Source organism: Microtus oregoni, unplaced genomic scaffold (genome assembly GCF_018167655.1).
Source record: "Microtus oregoni isolate MIOR12 unplaced genomic scaffold, Mior012 000005F_ref0000423, whole genome shotgun sequence".
NCBI lineage: Eukaryota > Metazoa > Chordata > Mammalia > Rodentia > Cricetidae > Microtus > Microtus oregoni.
In genome coordinates, this window is record NW_024543064.1 from 1485866 (window position 1) to 1502753 (window position 16888).

General features: G+C 54.3%; 1 protein-coding gene across 1 annotated transcript in view; it reads right to left on the reverse strand.

The window, feature by feature from the left end:
• Positions 1 to 3205: 3205 nt before the first annotated feature.
• Positions 3206 to 16888, reverse strand: part of LOC121448670 (MORN repeat-containing protein 1-like) — a 55326-nt gene continuing 41643 nt past the window's right edge. The window contains exons 13-14 of the mRNA XM_041652838.1: positions 6147 to 6190; positions 3206 to 3354 (exon numbers count right to left, since the gene is read on the reverse strand). Coding sequence (XP_041508772.1) covers positions 3206 to 3354; positions 6147 to 6190 — 193 coding nt within the window. The remainder of the gene's footprint in view (positions 3355 to 6146; positions 6191 to 16888) is intronic.

A 16888-nucleotide genomic window follows, 5' to 3' on the forward strand; every position in this document is an offset into this window, starting at 1 on the left:
ACAGGAATGCACAGATCACAAAGCTGTGGAGACCACCCACCTGGTCCCTCCCACCCTAGAAGGGAGCCTACCCAGGAAGGACAGAAGCTGTAGCTGCTACTGGACTAGGCATCAGGCCTCTGGATAGACCTGAGGCCACCATATTCAGAGTTAGGGTATAGAGCCACCCTCTGGACATGTGCTCCTGCTGGGCTGCCACCCCAGTCTGGGTATCAGAAGAAGGGATCTCACAGGGGTTAGTGGCTGGCAGAGCCTGAGTCATGGGAGCTGCACCCTTAGCCACCCCGGGATAGTGAGGGACCCTCAGGATGGAATCCCCAGGCTTCAATACTGCCCAAGAAGTCAGCTTGACCATGTTGCTGCCAGTGAAGTCCTGGGGCCTGAATGACCTGTGGGCTGGAGGTCAGTCTTTCACGTGGCAGGCACTAAAGGGTTGCAAGCTGGGTCGCCTGCAGTTCTTGCACAGGACTGGGCTGGCTGCCCAGTCCCCTCAAGCAGATGTCCATCTCTAAGACCTGGCCCACTGAACTCGTTTTTATGTATGCTTATCTGTGTGGGTGCACATGTGTGCATGCGTGTGTGTGTGTGTGTGTGAGTGTGTGCATGTGCATGCATGCGTGTGCATGTGTGTGCGTGTGCGTGCTTGTGTGTGTGTGTGTGTGTGTGTGTAGGTCAGAGGACAATCCTGAGTGTCATTGCTAAGGTGCTGGCCCTCAGGCGCCATCCACATTATTTGTTTATTTAGAGGCATGATCTCTCACTGGGCTGGAGTGTGCCAAGTAGGCAAGCCTAGCTGGGCATGGAGTCCCAGGAATCCACCCACCTCCACCTCCCAGAGCTGGCTGGGATTATACGTGTGTACCACTACACACTGGCTTTTTTTTTTTTAGGGGGGTGGCATTTCTATAGTTTTGATTTTTTTGAGACAGGGTTTCTTTATGTAACCTTGGCTGTCCTGGAACAAGCTCTGTAGACCAGGCTGGTCAAACTCAGAGATCTGGCTGCCTTCGCCTTCCTGGTGCTGGGATTAAAGATGTGTGCCATAACAGCCCAGTGGGGGCTTTTTATTTTTTGTGAGTTCTGGAGAACAAACTCAGGTCTTCTCCATCCTGAATTTGGTTTTTGCTATTCTCGTTTAGAGATAGGGTTTGTCTGTCTGTCTGTATAGCCGAGGCTGGGCTTAAGTGCACGATGATCCTCCAAGGGCTAGGATTTCATACCACAGGCCTGGCTCTAGAGCTTGTCTTGGGTATTCAAATTTCATATGCTTGGACCACTCAGCAGGGGGGAGGAAGGGGTGGAGCGATAGACAAAAGCATCTGCTCCTGTTCCTGTCCTGTCCAGGCCAGTGCCAGGGACCACAGTTCTCAGGAGACCAGCCTTTGCTGATGCAGATGCTCTTGGCCAGAAGAGGCAGTGTCATGGCTATCTCTGACGTCCGGATCCTCAGTGGTTCCATTGGGAAGCTAGAGCAGGGCAGGCAGGGGTCTTGCTGATGACTGTGTAGGTGGGCAGGCCAGAGCTGTTTCTGTTTGCAGAGGTGATGTGAGGGGAAGCAGTCCCGCCTGGCACCCTTGCTGGGACAGGCCTGCTGTCTGCGGAGACGCCACTGTGGCACAAGCCCTGTCTGCCATAGCCCACACGGGGTAGTGACTGCAAGTTTCCTGACAAGGGTTTTGTGACTTTAAAAGCTGAGCATGCTTTTGGGGAATTAAATGCTGAAGGACGCCTGACGATGGGCTGGAAAACGGCCCCTGCTTCAGTTGGTTCCCGGCGATTTGCCTTCCTAAATTGAAACATCATTTTCTTTGCTTTTCTTTTGACAGACATGTGGTTTCCTCTTGAGGAGGAGGAAGGAGCTACAGAATGTTGTGCTGTGTCTGAAGGGCACTCAGGAAGAGATGCTCAGAAGCAGGTTGGGAGGTAGGCTGTCAGGGTCTGCCCCATGGGAAGGAGGACAGAGGGTGACGGGTGCTTGTGGCTGATCCAGGGGGCTGGGATGGAGTCAGAACTGGGGCACCTTTGGGTCACTGGTCACCTCAGTCTCTGGCTCTAGACGGTGGACAGCAGGGCGGAGAACGGTGGCTTCAGCTCTGAGGCCCATAGCTGCATCCAAGCCTAGGCCACTGACTTTGACTGGCGCCCTGGCGAAGCACCTTGCTCCTACGACTCCCTGGAGAGTCGCTGGCTTGGTGTCCCGCATCCCAGGGCTTTAGAGACACAGGTCTCTCTAGCCAGGCTGTAGTGTCACAGGGGCATGGGAAAAGGAGGGCATGGGGGGGGGGGGTCTGTGGAGCAGTGATCTGCTTACTGTATCCAGTAAATCACTGGGCAGCGTGCAGCGGCGGTTTCTGTGGGTGTTGCTGGTGTACTGGGCACAGACTTGGCATGCGTCGTCAGGGCAGGAGTTGAGCTCTGATGCCCCTTCCTGTGGCTTGATTTCTTCAGGAAAGAGGGAGCAGTTGGCCAGGTGAGAAGGTAGGCTGTGCTAGCAAAGGACTGGGGTAACCCAGGAGGAGACAGACCAGGATGAGGCCGTGCCATGTTCCGCATACGGAGCCGGGGGCCCAGCCGCTAAGGACGGACAGCCACAGTTCTGAAGCCAGGAGGTGGGGGTTTCTGTAATGGAGTAATCCCTCCTAGGGATGCCTTCCTTCCATGTGAGCCAATGGTCAGCTGCTCTGGGCCTCCTCAGCAGCCAGTGTACCCCTTAGTGGCAATTGTGAAATTCCCTCCAACTACCCTACCTTTCCAATGCTGGGGAGGACTAGACAAGAAGGCCCTCTTCACTTTGCAATGCCATGAGAATCTGACCTGAGGTTGGCCATGCTGGGTGACATAGTTGCCCCCAGTTCCTGCCTTCACAGAAATCTAACTCAGGCTTCCATGGGCCTGAGAATAGTATGGACAGAGCAGAGGGTTCTCGAAGAGCATTTGAGCACTGAGTCCCTTCCTGGGTCCCACAGGACTCCACCTCAACTCAGGGCTAAGTCCCAGGGCCTGCTGGGAGGGGCCCCATGAACAAGCTACTCAGAGTTGGCATGGAGAGTTTTATTGATGTCAGTAGCTATAGGGCTCACACAGACCGTTCCCAGCTCCAGGCTGTCTAGGAACAGAGGATGTGGTCCCTAGGTGAGGCAGCGTGAACTTCCATTCAGGGGAGGGTGGCCTTCCCTCCTTTATGTCCACCGGCCAGGAGTGGCCTCTAGCTTAGAGCTTCTGGGTGAGCTTCAGGAACATGGGGCCATTGGCTGTCCCCCTTCGCCAAGACTCGCAGGTGTTTGAAGGTGGTGGGCAACCTGTGGCCCAGGAATGGAGGCGTGGTCACGTCACAGATCATGGCCACATACTCCCCTGTGAGAGACAGGGAAGATTGTCCTCAGGAGAGTGTGGCCACTGTGTCCTCACTGTCCCCTGGGCATCTCAGCCCCGTCATCTCTTACTGCCACTGTTCTCTTCGGGTCCCTACACTAGGCCGCTAGGCTGGACTGCCGTCCTGAGGGTGGGTATTTGGAGCAGGGCAGCCAACTTTTCAGACCCAGGCATCCCGGAGAGTGAACTAAGTGGTGGTGTTGGGAGAGACCAGATGTGTGGACAGCCCTGGGGGGAGGGTGTGTGTCAAACCACAGAGACCCCAGCTCCCAACTGCTAATTAGGCCACGTGGCTGATTTTTGTAAATCCTGGCTGACATTGTTTGTGGAGAAAACACATTGACTTTTCTCTAAATGTTTAAGAAATAGCTGGACCTCTAAAGGTTTGAGGTGCCTGGTGGGGTCCTGAGGCCCTGGGTGGAGGCTGGGGGAGGGAAAGTCTGGGGGGAACCAGAGGAGGGAAAGGCTGGGGGGCTGGGGGAGGGAAAGGCTGGGGGAAACCAGAGAAGGGAAAGTCTGGGGGACGGAGGGGGGGGGGGAGGAAAGACTTGGGGCTGGGAGAGGGAAAGGCTGGGGGGCTGGGGGAGGGAAAGGCTGGGAGGAACCAGAGGAGGGAAAGGCTGGGGGGCTGGGGGAGGGAAAGTCTAGGGGGCTGGGGGAGGGAAAGGCTGGGGGGCTGGGGGAGGGAAAGTCTAGGGGGCTGGGGGAGGGAAAGGCTGGGGGGCTGGGGGAGGGAAAGGCTGGGGGGCTGGGGGAGGGAAAGGCTGGGTGGCTGGGGGAGGGAAAGGCTGGGGGGCTGGGGAGGAAAAGCACTTTTCCTTTCCATAGTCTGTAAACTGTCTGGAGAGCTTCAAAGTTGGAGAAACCATAAAAAAGAAAATAAGAAATAACAAAAAAGGAAGTTGCCATAGAAACGGCCCTCTCTCCTTCCCCTGAGCCCGCTGGGGCTGGCACCAGAGTGTGGAAAAAGCTCCTTGGCTGGCCCAGGCTCACACCAGGAATGTGGCCGCAGCTGAAACCAGGCTGGAGCAGGCTCCCACCACCGGGTACAGCAGAGCCCAGCCGAGTGACATTCCAGCCACTGAGCAGAGTAGTTTCCCCTCCATTCCGGCTAGGCTGAGGCTGTGCCTTCCTGGACAGGATGAGATTGGGCCTGGGGGCTGGAGGAATTTGCTTGACCGTGGGTCAGTTTCTTTAGAGAAACTGGCTCTAAGAGGCCCACGAGCTGGGGCTAGGGTACTTGGGGAGGGGGACGCACATCCTACCAGTAAAGCACCGGCAGCGGGCCAGGCTCTCTGGCAGCTGGAAGAAAAGCCCTGCATAGCGACGCCAGAGTGTTCCCAAGCAGCCCATCTCTAGGCGTTCCCAGGAACACACAGCTGCACCAGCCTCGGCCAAGGGTGCTGGCCTGGGGAGCCAGTGTGAGCTCACGGCCGTGGCTGCAGAACCAGGCCACAGGCCTGATCTGACCCTGTTCCTGGGGCCTGTCCCCATCAGATGCAAGAGACTGGCCTGAGAATTGCTGGCCGGTGCGTGCGCTGAAGGCCTGGCCCTGACCCCACATTGTTCATCTGTGGGCTCTTGCTGAGGGGCTTGGCTCTCACCTGGCCTTACCCAGTGTGGAACCCTCAGTCCCCAGAGCTACCACACAACTACAAATCAGGCCTGGAGTTCTGCTGGCAGAGGCCCTGGAACTAAAAGGTTCTTCTCACTCACTGTCCAGAGATGAGGAGATGGGGGTGGGGGCTTACCCCAGGGGTCAACCTACAGGCTCCGCAGGGGCTGCATGAGTGAGGGTGCTCAATTCACTCCTCCCCGTTCCAGACTCTTTTTTTGAGACAAGGTTTCTCTGTGTATTTCTAACTGTCTTGGAACTCGGTCTGTTGACCAGGCTAGCCTTGAACTCAAGAGGTCCACCTGCCTCTGCCTTCCAAGTGCTGGGATTAAAAGCATGCACCGCCACCACCACCAGTCATCACCGCCACCACCGCCGCCCAACTCGAGGCTCTTTTTAGTAGCGCCCACCAGCAGAGCTGCAAGCCCAGGCTCACTGTGACCTCAAGGCCCTGCCAGAGCTGTGAGTGCCGGATTTCTTAGGTTTCCCATGACCCTCTGTGAGATGGGTCTGGACCACGCAGCCTATTGGCTTCCCACCAGGATCCCAGAGATGCTGGAACAAGGGTAAGTTTTGGGGGCAGGCAGACAAGCATGCATGTCGGCTGCAAGAGCCTGGGCAGTTTTAGGGGATGGAACTTGTCTAGAGAAGTCACCTCTGTCCTATGTTCTGATGAAGTAAAGGCCTTGGCTTCTCTGGCTCTCTGGCATGGAAAGGAGGATCCAGGTTTGACTGCTTCCCCAAGGCTGAGAGCAACTTTACAAGAGGGGCCCTGGTCCAAAGGCCTCCTACCCAGGCCCAGCTTCGGTACTGCCTGGTCCCTGGGAATCACAACTCTTAAGAAGCCCTGGACCAATGACCCTTTTCCCAAGCCTTGGGCTCTGCTGGCTGAGACCCTAGAGTCACAGATTCCTCTTGCTGTCCTAAGAGGATGCTGGGTAGACCAACAGGCAGGGATTCTGTGCTAGGACACATGAGGGCCTGGAAGAGGCTTGTCATTTTCCCCCTTCCGGTCCACACACCTCCACCCACCTCTGGGATGCCTGGGCATATGCCTTCCCTGGACCCCCCATACACAAGGCCTGTCTGTCCCCCAGTTTGCCTCTGCCTTTGTAAGTACAGTGATGGGCTTCTTTGAGGGTCACATCAAAATGCCTACCTAGATACGCAGCTGTCGATGGCTCTACTGTGGTCCCGTCAGGCCTGTGGGGAGAAGAGGAGGAGCCCTTGAGTGTTCTGCCCAGGCCTCTCTGTGTGTTCATTTAACCCCAACCAAAGCCAGCCCAGGTCATCAGAGCCTCTGGTGCCTACCCATGGGTGTCATGCCTTCTCTGAGGCTCCCCTCTATCTTCCACAGCTGTGTCTGGCTATGGTGTCTACTCTTGGAGGGCTATCCCAAGCAGCCCGTTCCTGACTCTTTGCCCTGTAGGTCCCCACTGATAGAGCTCTGTCTGATGCCTCATAATCCCAGAATTGCTGGGCAGGTGTGTAGCAACCACCCTGTGACCCTGGCCAGTCTTGCCTCCTCAGAACCATGGTCTGGCTCTTGGGATGCGAGAGGCTCCTATACTCAGCCGAGCACAGGATGGAGGAGTTAGGAGCTGGTCGGAGAACAGCTGGAGGTTGCGGAGGAACACACCCATCTTTCAGGGAGAAGTGACTCAAGGGGCTGGGGAGGAGATGGCTCAGGTAGTAAAGCTCTTGCTTTGTAAACACAAGGACCCGAGTTCAATCCCCAGGACCCATGTAAAAATATCAGACATGGTGGCCTGTGTTTGTAACCCCAGCTCTGGTGAGGTGGAAGCAGAAGAATCCTGGGGGCCATCCAGTCTGGCCTGATTGGTGAGCTCCAGACCAACGTTGTCCTCTGGTTTACACATACTTACATACACACACACACACACACACACGCACGCACGCACACACGCACACACACACACACACGCACGCACACACGCACACACACACACACACACACGGGGGTGGGGGTAACAAGGTTGAGGCACCCATGTGATTCCTCAGGGTGGGAGAAAAAGGGACAGACCAAGACAAAGGTAGGAAAGAGGTCCCAGTCTGGAGCCCCTTTCCCAGAGACTCTGCTCTGGCTCCTGTGTCTGGGAGATGGAGACCTTCACGGCTATCCACGGGATCCATGAGAACCCTGTGGGATTCCCAGTAGGTGCGGCCCATATGACATATGCTTCAAGCTTAAGTTCAAGTCCTGCATGGGGCCCAGGGCCCACACCCTCAGGATCCGAACACGGCCAACCAGCTTCCCCGGGTGGGTCATCTGAGGAGGACCTCGCAAGGCCCTGCTGAATGTGGCCAGTACATGCGGGAAAATGGGTCCCTCTGGCAATCCTGGTTTGGGGTCTCTGAATGAACTGGGTTTTCAGCCTCTTCTCTTTCCTGATGAGAGGATGAGGATGCTGGCTCCGTGTAGACACCTGGCCTCAATCCCAGATGTGTTGAGCTAGGCTGCATGCTGAATGATGGGTCCCCATGGACGGGGAGGAGCCTCAAAACTCCAGCCGCTTGGGGCTCCTCCCTGACCCTGGCCCTCCATCCGGGGCAGTCTGTTTCCTGTTGCTAGTGGCGCAGGGTGGCCCACGGCCAGTGCAGACCCAGGGACAGCGTGGACAGTCCCTGTCCAGGTGAGGCTGAAGGGACCGGCAGGTTCTGATCCCTTGACAAACTTAAAGACCACATGCCTGGTTTGGGTAATAAAAAATTAAAGACAAAAGATTTTAAAATGACTTCATTTTAAGTAGGGAAAACAGGCCTGGGCTAGGCCCCAAGAGTACCTTAAAGGGGAAGAGATAAATAATTTAGCAGCAGGAATAACTAGAGGCTGTCAGGCTGCCAGCTTTAAGAGAAATAAAGGGGGGTTACAAGAATCTCGAGAGTTCTGAGAGTTTTTAGAGAGCCCTGGGGCTTTAAGGAGGCCAGACAGAGCCAGGCAGGAGCTGGCGTCAGAGCTGGTGGTTCACTGGGCAGTGGAAGACATTTGGTGGTCAGGCCGGAGGCCAAGTCTTAGAGAGACCTGAGAAATGGTCTGAGAGAAGTGGGCCACTGAGCCCGGTGGTGGTGGTGCACACCTTTAATCCCAGCACTCGGGAGGCAGGAAGCAGACAGATAGGATCTCTGTGAGTTAGAGGCCAGCCTGCTCTACAGAGCGGATTTCGGGACAGCCAAGACTACACACACACACACACACACACACACACAAATCCTGTCTTGAAAAACAAAAGAACAAACAAAAAGAATTGGGCCAGTCTATGGTTCCTGGTGGCTATGAGGGAGAGGGCCCACTGGCCCCAAAGTCATGGGTTAGGTAGGATCAGAGTGCACATTGTGGACTCAGCAGGAGGTTTAGACCAGAGATCTGGTAGACATTTCGAGACTTGTGTTGCCAACCTTGGGCAGAGAGGGACCAGAAGCTGGGCTTGCATCCTTGAGTAAACTCACAAGACCCTCCATTCTGCATGACCTACTTAAGAGTTTTTTCCAATTTTCCTTTTACTCTTTTGAGACAGAGTCTCATGTATCCTGGGCTAGCTTCGAACTGGCTATATAGACAGGGATGGTTTTGAACTCCTCATCCTCCTTCCTCCACCTCCAGAGTGCTGGGATTATATGTGTACACCAGCCCAGTTTGTGGGGTAGCAAGCATTGAACCCAGGACTGGGCAAACATGCTACCAACTACATCTCCAGTCCTCTGTTTTGAAATGAGGTCTGTGAAGCCCAAGCTGACCTGGACTACTGAGTGTTGGGATCTTAGCAAAGCATCAGCATACTTGGCTTCTTCGTGTTTTTTTTTTAAATATTTATTTATTTATTTATTATGTATACAATGTTCTGTCTGTGTGTATGTCTTCAGGCCAGAAGAGGGCACCATACCTCATTCCAGATGGTTGTGAGCCACCATGTGGTTGCTGGGAATTGAACTCAGGACCTTTGGAAGAGCAGGCAATGCTCTTAACCACTGAGCCATCTCTCCAGCCCTTCTTCGTGTTTTTGATTGGGACTCCTGGTGTGAATTTTTTATTTCCATTTAAATTTTTTAAATTTTGCTTTAATTAAAAAGTTTGGTGGTGAAGGGAGGGGCGGGGGAAAAAAAAAGTTTGGTGGTGGTGGTTCACGCCTTTAATCCCAGCCCTTGGGAAGCAGAGACAGGCAGATCTCAATGAGTTTGAGGCCAGCCTGGTCTACAGAGTGAGTTCCAGGACCGCCAGAAATACACACAGAGAAACCTCTGTCTCGAAAAACCAAAACCAAAAAAAGAAAAAAAAAAGTTTGAATCCCAGCATTTAGAAGGTGAAGGCAAGAGAATTAGGAGTTCAAGCAGCCTGGGCAATCTGAAGCCCTGTCTAAAACAGACAAGGCTGGCAGTGGGCGAAAGCATTTGATCCTGCACAGCCTGACTGACAACCCTTGGACCCCATGATGGAAAGAGAATTGACTGATGGCTACGACTTGTCCCCCACACTCTCACACCACACAACACAATAATAATAATAGTAGTAATGATAACTTTTTTGTTTGTTTTTCGGGACAGGGTTTCTCTTTGTAACAGCCCTAGCTGTCCTGGAACTAACTGGCTGTGTAGATCAGGCTGGCCTTGAATTCACAGAGATCCACCTGCCTCTGCCTTCTGAGTGCTGGGATGAAAGCTGTGCACCACCACTGTCCGGCAATAATACATTTTTTTTTAAAGCACAACACAAGAAGCTTGGCCATCACTTCCTGTTCCCGCCCACTCTCTCCTCCTTTGAGGTCCAGCTCCCCGTGTGCTCTCATCTCTCGACTCTCGGGATGATCTGAAGGCCAGCTCTTGGTTGGCACAGCTTCTCTTTTTCAAGGTTCTTCAGCTCCTCTGGAAGGTTTTCACTTTGGATGGGTCAGCTTTATCCCTGCCAGCTTCTGGAGATGAGTGTGGTATCCAGGGCGCCACACGTACGGGGTCTGTGTTCCTGACCGAACTAAGCCCCACTGGTCCCTGCAAATTTGACTTGACATCTTAACACCTGCCAGGACTCTGCCTGTCCTTTAACCTTTCCTAGAGAGCATGGAGTCCCTGTCAGTGACACTCCTCTTTCCCACCTCATTTCTTTGGTTTTGATTGAATTTGAAGTTTCTTTTCTTTTTTTCTCTTATGAGACAAGGTTTCTCTGTGCAGCCCTGGCTGTCCTGGAACTTGTGCTGTAGACCAGACTGGCCTCAAACACAGAGATCCACCTACCTCTGCCTCCCAAGTGCTGGTATTAACAGCATTCAACACTGAAACCCAGCTGACCATTTTCCTCATTATGGGCTGTATCCCCATACCCTTTGCTTGGCTGCTGACTTATTTGGTAGCGTGGGGGCAGAGCAGAGAGCCTCCAGAGTGCTAATGCTCCTTGCTGAGCTGCACCCTCAGCTCTTCCCAATCTTTCCTCAGACTCCAGACACTGAATTATGCCCTGTTGAGGTCTTCATGTTGTGTCCATTGAAATGTTTTTGACGGTTACTTGCTTAGAGAAGGTGCCTTCCATCTGAGTTTTGCTTTCAGGACATCTTGGGCGTGGTTTAAGCTCAGGTTAACTATTCTGAACTACTAAGGGAACTCTGCCAGTACCCTGTGTATTTCAAGGTCTCCAGCTGGGAGTCGCTATCTCGCATATGGGTGGCCCTTTCTTGCCCTGCATATACTGACCTTGGCTCAACGGACTGACTCTGAACTTACTTTTTCTTTCTAGTTTTTCGAGACAGGGTTTCTCTGTGTAGCCCTGGCTGTCCTAGAACTTTCTGTAGACCAGGCTGGCTTCAAATGCAGAGATCCTCCTGCTTCTGCCTCCCTTGTTGTTGGGATTAAAGGCGTGCACCACCAAGCCCAGCTGTGGGGTTCACTCTTTACCCTTCCCAGGCTCTCAGCTCCATCTCCTCCCCCCAGGAGACTCCCACACTTGCCAGGGTTTCCTTCCCAACACCACAGCCGCGAGGCTCACCCTGATCATTTTCCCTCTACCCTTCTATGACTGACTTCTAGTAGCTCTCGTATCTTTTCTGGTTTTCAGCTGCCGCTTCTTTATTTCTGAGGGGACAAGTCCCATCCCACATATTCTGTCTTGGCTGGAAGCAGAATCTGTTCCCAGAGGGATGAGGGAGCCCAGCTAGTACCAATTCATGTTCTGAGAGTTGAGCAGATGGGATGCGTGCCAGCTCCCAGTGAAGCCCAGGCTTGGGAAGCGCCCCAAATACCTGGTATGGTCCAAGGATGAGGATGTATGTCTGAAGGCAGGTGCTTCTCAGCAGAGAGGAGAGCTCTGATGCTTGCTCCCAGAGGGCATTTGGTGGAGACGCTCATGCTTGCCCAGAATTCTACTGCCAGTCAAGCCTGCGAAGCCTGCTACAAGCTACAGGTCACAGATCCAGGGGCCACGGGGTGTCTATGGAGCAGGGTGACTAGTAAGTATTCCTCTGTCTTTCCTCTCAAGACCACGTGGGCTCTGCTGGAGAGCAAAGGCATCACAGGTGCATGGAGGGAGGCTGGTCCCAGGCTGAGCAGACAGACGCATAGCAGAGCCTCCTTCATATTCCTGCTGTCACCTGAGCAGCCTGAGACTCGGCGGGGTCTCTCACAGGCTCCTAGTCCTAGCTACTGCTGAATGCAGGGGACGCGCCCCTGCTACCTACACTATCCTTCACATGTAGCACCGGTCCTGACTGCTCAGGGTGTATTTGTGAAAGGCACTGTAAGAACTAAGGAGCCACAGGTTTGTGTGGTGGACTTGTATGACCAGATCTCACAAAGGAGCAGAGACAGCAGAACACAGTGCAGGTCACACAGCTTCTGATAGCATGCCTCTCTGCCCACTGCTGCATGGGCTTAGCCCTCTGTGGCCACACATCAGGTTTGGCCAGCCCTGCACCTACAGGAGCTCTGGCGGTGCTAGCGTGGGTCTTGCCCTATTGGCCTGTGGTGGTCCAGCTTATGAAACAGATACCTACCACCATCTTTGCTCCTAGCTGGCCTCGTCAGGGGAACTGAAGTAGGGCCTGAACCTAGTGAGCCCCAGGTGCTCCTGATTCCAGGCTAGAGGGAAAGTTGCAGGGGGTGCAAGAGGAACCTATTTGAACCTCAGGGTCAAGGCCAGGTTAAGGCCCGGAACCGGAGTAGATGCTTCATCCTAGGATTCTCAGGGGTTAAGTGCAGCCAAGCCCCTATACTAACTGACCGTGCTGGTTTAAAGAGCTTCAGAGTCAAGAGCCAACCAAGACACAAACTGGGAAAAATTGCCACCCCAGGGCAGCTCTCCAAAAAACCAGGCCAGGCCACCCTTAGCATGAGCCCCCAGTGCTTCTGTAACCCCCTGGGACTCCAAACCAAAGTTCCAAAATTAGAACCATCAGCCAGAGCAGTGTATGTGTGTGTGTGTGTGTACATGCGCACTGACCTGGCCAGTGACATTTGTGCTCCCACAGCCAGGGTGCTGACTCCGGTCCTGTGATCCCTTCTCCTGGACACAGGCCAGGGCAGGAACCTCAGCACATAGGCTAGACTGGCTCTGGGGTCACATTGCCATATGCCACTCCCATGAGGCCCCAAACAGAGGCTCAGCCAGGCTTCTGGGCAGCCATGGGTGGCTGTGGCTGCCCCAGGTGGGAAGCCAAGCTCTTTGACCCTGTTTGGAGAGGGAAGGGTTAAGGTTGCTGTCCTGGGTCTCCTTTCCCCAGCGCTGGCAGGCAGGAAGCAGCCTGCTGTGAGCGGGAGATTAGGCCTCCAGGACAGGCAAGTCCAGGGCCAGCTGCTCCCTCCAGGCCCTCACACCTGCTCCAGTCTGTTACTCCTGCTAGACAGACAGGGCTGTTTTCAGTCCTTGAAACTTTCTAGCGGAAGCTGGAAAGGTGGCTCGGTAGTTAAGAGTAGCTGTGCTGCTCTTTCCTGGGGCTGGAGTCTGGTTCTCAGCATCCACATCAGGTGCCCCACACCTGCCTATAACTCAGCTCCAGAGGATGTGACCCCTTTTCTGGACTATGCTGGCAACCTCACACATGTTCATAGACAGACACACGCGTGTGCGCGCATGCGCACACACACACACACAAATATTTAATCTCCTAATTATTCCTTGCTCTCCTAGAAGGGCTTTCCGCACTCCCTGCTCGGGGTAACAAAAGTCCATAATGGCCCGGCAGCAAGGGCCTTGGGATCCCAGGACACAACTCCTGCTCCATCTTGTCCTTTCACTCTGGTGCCTACACAAGGGTCTAACCATCCTCCAGGCTGCTCAGTCCCTGTCTCTGGAGTTCTGATCTTCCTCTCTGGGGCAGACCTAGCCACAGCACACCCGTGTTTCCTGGAGCTATGCTATGGGGGCCTCAACCCGGTGCTCTGCTCTTGCTGCTCGGCTATGCCCTGTGGTCAGGAGGGAGCTCAGCCCCTAGGAGGGCACAGATGAGCTGCAGCAGAGCTGGGGGAGGGACCAGGTGGTGCCTGTGCTGTTACAACCACAACTTGTGAGTCTCTGAGTCTATTAGAGACTGTTCAAAGTCATTTGCCCCAGAGGCAGGCGTATTTCTGTGAGTTTGAGGCCACCCTGGTTTATGGAGCAAATTCCAGGACAGACAGACAGATAGCCAGGTCTACACAGAGGGAAGCAAAAAGCATTTGCTCGAGGAGTCTCCCAGCATGGCTTGGAAGGGAAGCAGAGGGGAGAAAGGCACCCCCGGAATGAGCCAGGCACGTGGCATTATGGCATCAAGAGGCTGGGGGTGGGGGTGGAGGGGTGGCAAGGTGGGACCGAGTTGGGGAGCGAGGAGATTCCTTGTGTCACCCCGCACCCCACAGCCTGATGTCTCATTGGCTGATGTGAGTCTATGGGCTACAGGCCTGGGGTGTGATGTGTCTCTGTCGAGTGCATGGCTGCCTCACTGGCTTAGACCTTCCTCAGTCTGTCACATGTGCAGGGCTCATGCTACTCTGCCCCATGTTGTTTCGGGCTCCAAGCCAGCGGTTGGCTGGGTTCTTGCCCAAAATATCTCGGTACTCTAGTGGGCTACAGCCAGAAGCTACTCACAGGGTCGCTCTCCTGAGGCAGCTTTGCCTGTGACGTCATTTGGAGCCCCAGGTTCAGGACAGGTGGGAACCTTGGGAGCTGGCATCTCCTTACCACCAGTGGTTGCTGCTTCCTTCAAGTCCAGTGTTAAGGGCACCGTGGCCACCTACCGTCAGCTCAGGAGGCTGGAGGCTGCCAAACAACTCTCTTTTCAAGTATATAAAGAAATTAATTGACTCCATCTGTGTTGGCCTAATGACTGATTAAATGACTAATCATGGAAGTCTTAATTAAAACCGTTTTCCTCGGAATTGAGGAGGGAGGAGAGGCTCTGACAGTCCCCAGCATGTGTCAGGCTTTGGGTGAGCGGGCGAGAGACACCAGTGTGCAGTTAGGCCCAAGGTCATCTGCCGGAACTTTCCACCTCCATCACTGGGTGATGGGACGTGTCGATGTGTCTCGGCACCTTCACTGATGGAGTTTCAGGCAGTTGCGTGCCGTTAGGGATTCTGGGGGAGATGTAACCAGAGTCATTTTCCTATGGTATGGGATGTTCATGTGTGGCTGGACAAATTCACAGCCACACTTATATAAACCAAGTCCATTTTTCTTTCTTTCTTTTTTTTTTGCAGCTGACGCGATTTCACATCGTCCAGGACTGACAGGGCCCTTTGTCATGTAGTGAAATTCCATAACATGCGTGGAATGTCTCTGCAGGAATGCAGCAAGGGGCCCAGGACAGAAACATGTTCAGTCCCAGGAACGCTGGCAGGAGGAGCCTGCCCAACTGTTCCCACTACTGCCTACCTCTCTCTGCTGCTGGGGTGTACCTATCCATGATCGTGTCCCTCCTTGGAAGAGTGTTAGTCTGGCTTTGGGTATTAAGACAGAGATCAGGCTCTGAGAACATGAAAAGCCTACTTACAGACTAAGAAGGACCCCTTTCCTAGAGCACGGGAACCCTGCCCGGGATCCACCTCTCCCTGTCATTCATCCCTTCCAGGCCTGGACCCCAACCTCTTCTGTGCCACTAGCAGCCTCACTGGAGTCTGGAGGTCAAGGGCTCCTTGCACTCAAAGACTGGACTCTGAAGTTGTCTATCCATGCAGGGCCCTGGGATGTGGGTGCTCTCCTCCCTTACTGCTATGCCTGGTGAGTATCCCACAGGCCCCGTGTCTACCGGAGGGCGGAGGAGTGAGGCGGGCACCAACCTGTGCCCACAGGACCTTGCTCATGCAGAGCCTCCCTTCCCTACCAAAGCAGCTGCTTTGAGGCAGCACAAAGGGACATTTCTGTAGCCAGAGGAGATGTTCCCGCACGATGCCTGCAAACAGGCCCTCCAAGTGCTGTGCTCTTATGTCAATTAGACCCCATGCACCCATGCACTGCTCTGAACTCTCAGTCTTTGCCGGGGTGGAGGAGCATGTTGTTATTCAGTCCTTTTGTCTGAAGCCTCCGGATGACAATACTGACTGCTGGCTCTGACTCGAGCCAACCTAATCAATGTCAGGTTTCAGGAGTCACCAGCTGATGGCCAGAGTCCGTCTCTCTCCAGAACCTAGAAGCCCAGAGTATTTTCTGCAGGCCGTAGGGATAAGGGTACTGGTCCGGTGTGTGCGGGACAGTTTTACGTCAACTGGCAACAAGCTAGAGTCATCTGGAAAGGTGGGAACCGAGATTGAGAAAACACCTCCATAAGATCCAGTTGTAGGGCATTTTCTTTTTTCTTTTGTCTTTTCAAGACAGGGTTTCTCTGTGTAACCCTGTCTGTCCTGAAACTCACTCTGTAGACCAGGCTGGCCTCGAACTCACAGAGATCCGCCTGCCTCTGCCTCTCAAGTCCTGGTAGTAAAAGTGTGCACCATCACCGCCCAGTGGACACTTTGTAAATTAGTGATTGATAGGGGAGAGCCCAGCCCATTGTGAATTCTATCAGAAAGCAGGTTGAGCAAGCCGTAGGGAGCAAGCCAGGAAACAGCACCCTTCCCTGGCCTCTGCAGTACCCTCAGGGTGCTCCTGGGCTCCCGCCTTCTACTGAGACCTGGCTGGTAGTGTGTAGGCGCCCTTCACCCGTCCCTCAGGCTTTCTTCTGGCTATCTCAGGGGCAAGGCTCTCCTGTCCTCAGGCTTCCCAGGCCCTTCCCTGCCCTGACTGTCAGGACTTCCTGATCCAGTTAGGTCGAGCGAAGGCCCACACCCCACATGTTCCCCCAGTCAAGCGCCTGGCACGTGGGTGCTGGTTTCTCTGCGAGGCACCTACCATGTCTCCTTGGCTCACAGCTGCTAGAGGAGTGGGGATGGAACTGGCTGCCACATCCTCCTGAGTCAGCAGACAGTGCTGTCTCTTTACCTCCCACCGTACCAACCTTCTGATTTGTCAGACAGAAATCCAGACTTGATTTAGGGGACTCATGGCTGAATGGGTAAGTCCCCGTGCCTCAGTTTCCTCTCCTGAGAAATGGGACTAGTCACCTCACCTGACTGGGTGTGTCTACAGCACAACCTGGCACAGAGTGTTGAGAAACATGTCCATTCTGAGTGCCCCACCCCCACCAGTAATCCCTACCCAACATGGAACTTCTCCCACTGTATCCATTGTTGATGGCTGTCTACCTCTGAGGAGCCCACAGTGCCTCTGCCGCTGCTACCAGGCCTCCTGGGGTTCTACCTGGTGTGTGTGGGGGGTGCAGGGTTTGCAGTAAGAGCAGCAGCAGCAGCTGCTCACCTTGGGCCTTGCTGGATAAGCAGGAGTCATCAGCCACAGAGACATGGATGCTGTGCTCAGCGGCTCCTTCTCCGGCGAAAGGCTGTGCACCAGCGTGCTGCCTTCCCAGATGCCCTACGACTCTTTCTGCCCTCACA